Source organism: Myotis brandtii, unplaced genomic scaffold (assembly GCF_000412655.1).
Source record: "Myotis brandtii unplaced genomic scaffold, ASM41265v1 scaffold1112, whole genome shotgun sequence".
Lineage (NCBI taxonomy): Eukaryota > Metazoa > Chordata > Mammalia > Chiroptera > Vespertilionidae > Myotis > Myotis brandtii.
In genome coordinates, this window is record NW_005353800.1 from 565592 (window position 1) to 576301 (window position 10710).

Here is a 10710-nt window from a genome sequence, read left to right on the forward strand (position 1 = left end):
CGCTCTGCCCACCCCTCCCAGTGCCCGCCTGTCGCCGCCATGCCAGGCCCAGCTCACTTCCAGGGTCCGCAGGGGCTGGGTCCCCCCGCAGAGGGCAGGCAGGGGGGTGTGAGGGCGCCTCCAGCTCTGGGCCTCCCTCCCCCAGGAGTTGGGGGTTTGCCTCCGTCTTCCTTCAGGGCTTGGAGAGGAGGCAGGTTGTGTAGCCGAACAAAGGCACTCAGAGTCCTGGCTCAGGGATGTGACAGTCTCCCGCCACCCACCTGACAGCAGAGAGAATGGGCTGTGCCCACGGACCCCCAGGATCATCCTGGCCAGCGTCCCGCAGCCCCAGGCCAGCACGTCGGGGTGGCTCTGCTCCCCGGCACTTGCCCACACATTTCATTCTGTGAGAACCCAGGGACTCGGATGGGATGGAGGACGAGGCGTGGCGGGCTTGTCCGATGTCGCAGAGTGGGTCCCGGGCACGAGGTCAGAAGCAGCTCTGTCCCCTGGTCAGCGCTTGCGCTCAGGTTCCCGTGGACGGTGCTGGGCGTGTGGCTCCCCGACCACAACGCTGTCCCAGGAGGAGAAACACCAACCTGGGTTCGCCTCCTGGCACCCGTAGGAGGTCAGCCGCCGTGGGTTTGGGCAAACACCCTGTGTTCGTCCAGAAAGGCATGGGAAGTGACATCCACCTGGCGGGCGGTTGTGCGAATTTATGAGTTGAAATTGCTTAACGTGCCGCGTACCGAGTTGGAATCAATAAATGGTGGCTCTCACTGCTATAGGGGAACTTGGACCATTTATATGACTCTTCCTAAATTATCTTTCTCTCTCTCTCTCTCTCTCTCTCTCTCTCTCCCTCTCCCTCTCCCTCTCCATCTCCATCTCCATCTCCATCTCCATCTCTATCTCTATCTCTATCTCTATCTTTGTGACTGTATCTCTATACTAGAGGCCCAGTGCATGAAATTCGTGTGCGGGTACAGTCCCTAGGCCTGGCCTGTGATCAGGGTCATCTTCCCCAGCTGCCCACAGCTGGCCCCACCCCCCGCTGCCACCCACCCCTGATTCCCCTTTCGCCATCGGGTGATCGGTGCCTGACAGCCGGGGGAAGGGACTGAGAGGTCAGCTGTTCCCGCCTGCTCACAGGCCCCGCCCCCGCCGCAGGTTGCCCACTGTGTGTGGGGCGATCAGCGGGGTGGGGGCCTTGGTCTGACGCTGCCCGCATCCCCCGCCACCGACCCCCGTTCCCCACTTGTCATCAGGCGATCAGAGCCTGCCGGCTGGGGAAAGGGACCCAGAGGTGGTCAGGGTACCTCAGTAGTGACTGGTCCAGCAGTCGTTCTGGTCGTTCCGCCTTTAGGCTCAATTTGCATATTACCCTTTTATTACATAGGAATAGAGGCCTGGTGCATGGGTGGGGACTGGCTGGCCTGCCCTGATGGGGGCCCCATATCCGGGTGGGGGGGTCTCCACTTGAGGGCGAGGCGGCCTGGGCGAGGGGCCACGGTGTCCTGGTCTTCAGTCATTCTGGTTGTGACGGCATTAAGGTCGCTAGCTTTTTATATATGTAGATCTTTATCTCTATCTCTCTATCTCTATCTCTATATCCATCTATATACATATACATATGATATGTTTACATTATTGCTATGATGTTTTCTACTTGTCCCATGATTTCTCTATTCCCTTCTTTTTCTACTTCTGCTTTTTATCTTAACTGAGTGTTTCTTGTTTCCATTTCACCCCAGTTATGGACTCATCAGCTTGGCCTCCTCTTCTGTGATCTGAGTGAGGGCTTAGGGCAGAGACTCTCCACCTCAGCACCAACGCCGTCCTGAGCCAGATCAATCCTTGCTGGGGGCCCGTGCCTTGAGGGACATTTAGCCGCATCCCTGAGCTCTGCCCACTGGGTGCCCGCAGCACCGCACGGGCTCTCCTGCCACCCCCACCCGCTGTGCCAGACAACGCAGCGAGGAGGCTCGCTCTGTCGAGGACCTCACAGGCCCGCAGGAGAAGAGGGCAAATGGCAAGCACGTTTTCATGAAAGCCTCCGAAACGAGACTTTACAGTTCACGGTGGCCAAGGCCAGGGACACACACTCCTGTAGAGCCACTGCCAGGAGGTTCCAGGGGACTTCGCGGCGGCGGGCCATGTCGGGGGTCCTGGGGCTGGTGGGCGGGTTTTATGCCACCGGGAGACTTCCACTTCCGGTTTCCTTCCGACGGCGCTCTGGGAGACATGGTCTACCTCGAAAGCTAACCGCTAATTACATCAGAGGATGGACGCATCGGTGCCTTGTCCTAAATGGAAATGTGCAATAACCTGCATCCGAACGTGGGCTCGCCGGGGCAGCCCCCGGGAGCAGCCCGAGCAGGCATGGGGCCGCATTTCTGCCCCCGCCGCCCCTGCTTGAGGAACTCGGGGCCTCTCCCACTGGACCCTGGGCTGCCATTTCTGTCTCGAGAGAATAGGCATTTCCAGGCACAGAGACGTGGGCCCAATCCCCCCCTGTGACATGGTCTTAGCAAGGCCTTCAGAATACTGGGCCGCAGAGGGTGGTGCATCCAGGGGCTCCTGCACCCCACAGGGGGAACCTCCAGCAGGCGGTGCCTTAGGACAAGGGGCCCAGGAGCTCATTGGCCTTGGGGTGCCTGTGGCTGCGAGAAGCAGAACTTCCCTGAGAGCGGCTTCCCCAGCCTGGCCGTCTGTCCGCTGGCACAGGGGGCGGGAGGCAGGGGCGCAGGCTCTGCCCAGTAGCTCCCGAGGACACCGAGGCCACCGAGGGATCTGCAAAGAGGCTCTTTTTCCCTAACAACCTCAGGAGCGTTTTTATCCCGGGAGAAGGTGGTGATGGGGGACGGCTGGTTAGGCAGCCAGCAGTGCTCTCTGTCTCCTAAGCCCCCAGAATGGAAGCTGGTGGGCAGAGCAGCCTAGAGACACTCAGCTGCCCTCACAGGAGGGACAGAGCATGAGGAGCAGGGAGGAGGGCGCCAGGGGACAAGAAGGTGAACCGGCGGGAGCTCCCGGACACTCCCGGAGGAGGGGCGCGTGGTTTAGCCACTTCAGAGAAGTTGGGCTGCATGTACTAGAGCTGGTCACTCCTCGGCTTCGTGACCAGGCAGCTGCCAGCTGGCCACGGACGCAAGGGAACTGCGTGCACGTGTCCGTAAAAGCACATGCACCGCCAGGCTTTCTTATCTTCAGTCCTGAAGCCACCCATCCTCCCTCGGAGGTGTCTACTGCCCCCACGGCTGGCGGCTCGGGTGCTCCTGTGGGGGCTGCGGGCACCACCTCATCTACATGGGGCTTCCTCCAGGGGTAGCAGCAACACAGACTTGCCACTTGCACACGGAAATGGCTCCGCTTTGCCATTTCTCACGGGACACACTTCTGGTTTTACACCCAAAGCTCTGGGGGGTGGGGGTGGAGGTGTGTCCATCATCCCTCCCCTCTTACCCAGGGGTTCTTTCTTTCGGGGCTTCAGCTTTCTGCAGATCCCAGTTCCCCTCCCATAGCTCTCCTGGCCCAGCGCGCACACCCTGTCCGCACACAGGCCCTGCAGTTCCACCCGGAGACCTCTGGGGGCTGGACCTGTACTAAACCCGCAGATCTGCGTTCCAGCTGGTGCACAGGTGCCGGCTCAGGGTCACTACAACTTCAACTTCACCTTCACCTTCACTCCCGGCACCTGGCTTATCAGCGTTTATATTCAGCCGTACACTTAGTAGGCATCTTCAGTGGTAACCTTTTCATATTCCAGATGCTACGGTGGGCTCAGGGCTGACAATGGGGAAGAAAAGGAGTCACGAGGCCTGGCTGTGTAGGATAACAGTTCCTGTAGGGAAAGCACATATTTGCCACAAGAGCACCCAGTCCAAGTGAAGTTGGAGTGTGACAAGTGCTGCTCAGAAGTACATGGGAGCCTCGACCTAGTCACAGGGAGCAGACGCGGGCTCCGCAGGAGAGAGCCCGTTTCCGACCAGGGGAAGGGCATGCGCGCTGTTAGCTGTCCTGGGAAGAAATGGTCCTGGGGCAGCTCAGGTGTCAGCGCCGTGAGTCATGCTGGAACAGGGAAGGTCCTCCTCCACTGTGTGTGGCCCCGGGAGGGCAGCCACGTCCCAGCGTCGCCTGGTGGAACGTGAGCTGAGTCCATGGAGGCAGGTCAGGGTCATTGCAGGGACAGCCAGTCTTGACGCTGTATGTCCCAGCGTCGCCTGGTGGAACGTGAGCTGAGCCCATGGGCGTGGAGGCAGATCAGGGTCATTGCAGGGACAGCCAGTCTTGACGCTGTAAATATATGAACGGACGTGCGTCCTGGATCGGAGCATGGTCACATTACATCGTGGCAGCGAAGAGTTATCCCCTAGCTCAGTGGTCGGCAAACACATTAGTCAATAGAGCCAAATATCAACAGTACTTCTTCATACTAGACTCGCCCAGGCCGAAAACCGACTTCTGCACATGGGCCATGAAGTTTCAATTGCACTGTGTGTGCGCACCCGCACGTGGTATTTTGTGGAAGAGCCACACTCAAGGGGCCAAAGAGCCGCATGTGGCTCGCGAGCCGCAGTTTGCCGACCACAGCCCTAGCTCTTCTTCCTTCCTGGTAAATTCTCTGAGCTTCTGGTAAATTCCCATTATTAGCTGCAGGCTGGGATTCGCTGAGCTGGGGATTGAGGATCCAGACTTTCATGTCTTTGGGATGGGAAGCCAAGTGGAAAGTGTCCCCTACCCCCAGGGCCAGAGTAGTGGTGGCCTTGGTGACCCCACAGGCGGAGACTCCTGGGGTCAGTCTCTGGGGAAGCTTGCTGGTAGATGCACAGCCCAGCAGCCTTGAAGGAGAGGGGGGTGGCCACTTCTGAGCCCACACGGGATGCAAACAGGAAAACAGCTGCGAGTGATATCAAGAAAAGAACCTTCCAGAAATCCAACCCGGAGCAGACTGATGCATGCTAATTGAGCCCATGAAGTAACAGTGATTTCACGCAATAGTCACGGGCAGGTAAGGCTAGACCCTGTGTCGTAAATGCCATCCTTTGTAACAATGGAGGCTGGCCCACTGAGGCCCTGCAGGTGTGGCGGCAGGTGGCCGTCTGGTCTGGATGTTGGACTCACTCGCCGGATGCTGGGGTTAGCCAGAGGAATTTTAGTCCCTTGTCCACCCGGAGAGTAAAATTAATCGAGGCAGAAGCAAAAGTGTGTGGAACCAATTTATTGAACGTCTGCTGACGGTCAGCAATGTGCTAAGGCATTTACCTCACCTCAAGGAAACAAGCGAAGCAGCCACTCTCACCCCCATGTTACAGAAGAGGAAACGGAAGCTCAGATTTCAAGAGTCTTTTTCAAGATCAGCCAGTGGAAGTGGCCAACGGGTACTCAATTGTAGATGCTTCCCTTCCAAAGAGTTCTTTTTCCCTCCAGTTTTTATTTATTTATTTATTTCAAGAAAAAACGATTTTAAATATAATAATGTTACATGCAGTAAACCTTAATATTTCAAGAAAAATGACCTTAAATATAATAATGTTACATGCAATAAACACCAATTATTCAAGAGAAATGATTTTACATATAATAATACTAGAGGCCAGTGCACGAAATTTGTGCACAGGTGGGGTCCCTAGCGGCTGCCGGCCAGGGCCTCCCTTCTCCCAGCTGCCTGCCGCCACTGGAAGGAGCAGGGCCGGCTGGGGAGAGGGGCCACGGCGGTTGGCCAGCCCCGTCCCCTGGACAAACTCCTGGTTGAGGGGACAATTTGCATATTAGGCTTTTATTAGATAGGATTACATGCAATAAACATTAACATTTCAAGAATATCCAAAGATTCTTGAGTTTGCAGGAAAGTAGTGGAAATATTTGGTAAAGGGATCACTGGATTCATTCATTTTCTTCTTCAAGAAGCTATGGTCTTGCTAGAATTAGTCCCTGGAAATGCCAGTGGGAGAGAGCATCGGGCACAGAGGGGATCAGCTGGTCCTTGAAGTGGCCTCTAACTGGAGACTGTTTAGTGGCTTCTTCAAGCAGCTGTTACTGCTGGGGAGCACTGCGAAGAAGTAGCCAGGACTGTTGGCACCGCCACAGAAGCACCAGCTGACTCGGAAACTCCACTCTGAGGAGGAGAACAGTGCATTGCTCAGAGTTAAAAGGAGTCCAAGACTGATGGTCCCTCCCTCTCGAGTCCCACAGACACACATGACTTCTGTCCACCCCAGAGACCTTTCCCCAGGAAAGAAGTGGACTGTGTCCCCAAGAGCTCACGTCTGAGCAGCTCTGGCCCTGGAGGCCCTCTGGGGGGAAGGTGATCCTATCGGACCCTGGCTCATTCCAGACTCTCCCTGACAACCCACAGGACTTTTCAGGATCTGCCTTCAGAGCTGAGCTCAGAGGTAAAGGACTGCATATGCTCAGAGCCAGCCAGGCCTCCCTCACAGGTCCTCCTTCTGACCCTTCATTCTGCACACGAGGAAGGCCCGGAGAGGGCAGTGACCTGTCCAAAGCCCTCAGTGGACTGGAAGCTGGTTTGGGATTTGAGCTTAGGTGTCTGCTATTCACAGGCAGCTCAGTATTCGGAAGGGACCAGGCAGCTGAGAGCACAGAGGGCGGGGCGGTGCTGCTGCGGAACTAGGGACGAGAGGACCCTAGTGCATCCTGGTGGCAGGCGGCCTCGGGGCCAGGGAAGCTATGCTGATGAGCTCAGAAACCATGTTCTCCTCTGAGCCTGGGCTCCTCCTCTGTAGACTGGGACAAGAAATGCTGCCTGATTGGCCACAGGCCTGTGGGAGGAGCAACTGCTAGTCAGAGTGGCTCACATCTGAGCAGAGCTTCCCCTTGCCCTGGCACTTTCCCAGTCATGTAATGCTCACAGGAAACCTTGACGTGGACGGGATAGAGGTACGTGGCCGATTCTGGATAGAAAACCGAGTCCAGGCAGGAAAGTGATCCTGTAGTGCAGCGGTTCTCAACCTTCCTCATGCCGCGACCCTTTCATACAGTTCCTCATGTTGTGGTGACCCCCAACCATAAAATTATTTTCGTTGCTACTTCATCACTGTAATTTTGCTACTGTTAGGAATCGTCATGTAAATATCTGATATGCAGGGTGTATTTTCATTGTTTGTGACTCACAGGCTGAGAACTGCTGCTGTAGCAGGTCTCCTGGCTGGTGGGGCGGGGGGGGTGGGGTAGTGCCAGAATCTACAGCCCGTTTTCCTGGCCTGCAGGGCAAGGAGGCCTCCCCGGGTTGCACTGGTGACCCTTCGCAAAAGGTTTCCCCACTGACAAGGGCTCTTCAAAGAGCAGAAAGCAGTCCGACTCAGTGGACAAAACACTGGTTTTGGTGTCAAAGCAATTGGTTCACACTCTGAAGTGTGCACGTAGCTTTGGGGCCTGGGGCTGGTTAAGTGCTTGGTCCCTGATATTTACCAAGAGCCGCCCCTCATCCTCCTGTCAAGGGAACCCCAAATGGAATCACCCCACAGGGCTCTTACCTGTAGGCTCCAGGGCGGCCATTTCTCAGTTTAGCGACTAAGTGCTCACAGTTGGGAAATAAAAATAGTCATTCCAGGTTTCACCAATTTTCTTCTCCGCCAAATTGACAATGTCATGCACAGGCCGGGGCCTGTACTTGTTATCCAAGAAGTTGTTGACCTTGTACGTGTTATCCCCTGCCACTTCTTTCAGAGGTTCACATTTCACCATGTCTTGTAGTACTGCATAGCCATGTTCAAGGTCGGAAGAGCTAGACCCGGAGGACACACCTGGGATCACAGAGAGACTAAGCTGCTGCCATGCTCAGCAGTGCCATGTTGGACAAGGAGGGGAAGAAGAAAGGACGCCCCACTATTGACATCTGAGGTCACTGTCCCTTCCTTCTACTATCATTCCCTATTGTTAAAAGTTAAATTTAGTAGGAGTGCAATTGTTTCATCCACACTTTTGTAACTTAACTACTTAAGGCTCTGTTGCCCCCATGTTCCCACAACAAATGGCAACTCCATCATAACTTAGAATGGGTGCCATGGGATTCCACTGATGTCAGACTTTGATGCATTTAACAAATCTCCAATTGTTGGGTATTTCAGTTGTTTAAACTTGTCTTTGACGATACACAATGATATCATAACAATACTTGCAGATGACGCATCTTTGGGCATGGGTCTGACTCAGACACATTTTTGAGTTTTTTAGAATCTACCTGGAAGAAGCCAGTCTCAGCTGATTCTCTTACAACCCCTCCCAGGTGATAACTTGTCTCCATTTCACAGAACCAATTTTGAGCCACAGAACTTAAGAGACAAAAGTTGTGGAGCAAGGATTTGAAAGAACTCCAAAGGCCTAGCGATTTCTACTATTGTGTAGAAACTGTGGGCTCCATGGCAAGAGGGAACTTCTCATCATTTTCTTACGTCCTATCACCTGGCTTAGTTCTGGACACTTAGGAGAGAGTCACAACAGAATTGTCAACTGATGGAGTCCACATTCCATTCCTTAGCGAGTAAAGATCTGACATGTCATAGTTGAAAAGGAAAAGGATGCTATTACCACAGCAGTGAGTTCTCTTTTGTTCCCTTTTCTCAAAATAAAGCTGGTGATTAAACAAATAATTCATCTTTACCTGATTTCACATGAATCACAAAACCGTCTCCCACATAGATTGCCCAGTGCTTGTAAACATCTCCAATTTGAATCAGGTCTCCAGGTATTGGGTCCTCGCTTGACTACAACAGAAAAGCAGAGAGAGTGTAGACAGATGGTAGGAAGTAGCAGAGGCCTGGCTGGAGAGCTGCAGACTGCTCCCTGCCACACAACACCTAGTAGCAACCCCGGGAGAGGAGCCTCTGGGACTGCTGGGGTCACCAGCTTTGCTGTCACTCAGAGAAGCCCGGTTGGGGCAGGAGGGACAGGAAGCCTGGACACAGTCGGGCTGAAGCCTTTCCTCTGGGGGCCCTAGCACTTTGTCCCACCCCATTGCTCCCGCCCCATTGCTCCCACCCCATTGCTGGGCATTAGCGTGGCTCTCATCTTCTGCTCTGACACTTCCACATCCTGAGTCTCACTGCAGCTGACAGACTGCCCCCCCCGCCCCCCCCAGGGCTAGCCAGTTCCTGAAGATCAGCTCACAGCAGCCCCTTAAACGTTCTCTTCAATGCAAACAAACCAATCCAGAGCTCACTGCAGGCCACTAACCACCTACCCCAATGCCCCCAGGTCCAGGTACAAGTCAACTAGAGACAGTGCCTCTGCCCCAGAGCCTGCAGAAAGCATTCTACCAGCAAGTCCTAAGCCTGCTCACCCGCCCCAGTCCCTCTTCCCACAGACACCACCGGCCAGGCTCTTGCCCTTAGCTCTGTCCAGCTCTTCACCCTCGTCCCTCTCACCCTCATCCCTCTTCACCTCCCTGTCTCCCTCCCCACTTTCTCTGCCTCCTCCCCATCCCAGTGCCCCCTCACGTGGCCCTGAGTGGCAGCCATGCCCCTCCTCTTGGGAGCTGGGAGTCACAGCTGTCTCCTCCTCTGCAATCCTCTCCTGACCGGTTGCCTGACTCAACCTCCACGAGTCTATCAGACGCAGGTGTTAGAGCAGGCTGTCCATAGCGGTGCTGAGTAGCCTCCTCCTCAGACTCTGTCCCAACCTCTGGGCACTCATTCATGGAGACACAAACTGAAGGCTCCTCAGGGCCACACTGTGGGCACCTGTGCCAGGCACCCTCCCTGGTGGGACAGCTGCCAGTGGGACATTTCCATCACAGGCACCCACTCAGCCAACAGCACCTCAGGCTAAAGGACCCAACGAATCCACACTCCCAGGTGTGGGCACGGGGACTGGTGAGGGTGAGGGACGTACCCCAGATGGCTCAGCCAGACAGCAGTCTGCCCTTCCCGCTCCCACACCCGCCCCCAGTGGAGGCTGCTTTTCTCCACATTCACACGCCTTCCCAGGGAATGAGTGTCCACCCCACAGGGCATCCAGTCCCCATGGAACAAAGCCTGCTCGTCCCTCTGCTCGTTCTGTGCCCTTCCTTCTGGCGTCACTCAGCCCAGCTTGCTAATCAGAGGCCTAGTCATCCCTCACTCCTCCTTCTCCCTCAGCCCCATGTCCAATTACCAAGTGCCTTCAAGGCCACCTTCCTCCATCCCCCTCCCTCTAACATGGGTTTCATTCCACTCACTCCTTACCCACCCGTGTTGTCCAGTGGGACCTTCACAGGGAACATTGGGCAATGACCTACCTAGACCCTCAGAATGCTGTCCACACCCTTTAGGCAGCTCATGGTCCAGCTCTCACCCGCATCCCTCTTCACCTTCCTGTCTCCCTCCTCTCTCTCACCCTCCTCCCTGTCTCTCTCTTCCCTCTTCACCCTCATCCCTCCTCACCCTCATCCTCTCACCCTCATCCCTCTCACCTTCATCCCTCTCACCCTCATCCCTCCTCACCCTCATCCCTCTCACCCTCATCCCTCATCTCCTCTCTCTGTACTGCTCTTCCTGAGCTACCTGTGCTTCCCCACCTCATGCTCTCTCTCCTGCTCCTTTGACGCCATGTTCGCTCTCCCTCCTACACCCTCCGTGCCCTCCCCGTGTGACACACACTCTCCTCCCAGCAGACAGTCTCTCCTCTGGGCACCTCACTGCCCCAGGCTGGACCAGCTGCCCCTCCTCTCTGTGCACAGATGGCTTTGATACAACTTTCTGTGCCTCTCTGCCAGCGCCTCTGGTTTGGGATCTA

At 55.4% G+C, this 10710-nt stretch overlaps 2 protein-coding genes across 2 annotated transcripts in view; one reads left to right on the forward strand and one right to left on the reverse strand.

The window, feature by feature from the left end:
- Positions 1 to 3710, forward strand: part of LGALS12 (lectin, galactoside-binding, soluble, 12) — a 12899-nt gene extending 9189 nt beyond the window's left edge. Inside the window, 1 exon segment of the mRNA XM_005857513.2 lies at positions 3594 to 3710. Coding sequence (XP_005857575.1) covers positions 3594 to 3710 — 117 coding nt within the window.
- Positions 3711 to 5663: 1953 nt separating this feature from the next.
- Positions 5664 to 10710, reverse strand: part of LOC102239863 — a 13311-nt gene continuing 8264 nt past the window's right edge. Inside the window, exons 4-6 of the mRNA XM_014545222.1 lie at positions 8600 to 8702; positions 7473 to 7742; positions 5664 to 6094 (exon numbers count right to left, since the gene is read on the reverse strand). Coding sequence (XP_014400708.1) covers positions 7510 to 7742; positions 8600 to 8702 — 336 coding nt within the window. The 3' untranslated portion in view covers positions 5664 to 6094; positions 7473 to 7509. The remainder of the gene's footprint in view (positions 6095 to 7472; positions 7743 to 8599; positions 8703 to 10710) is intronic.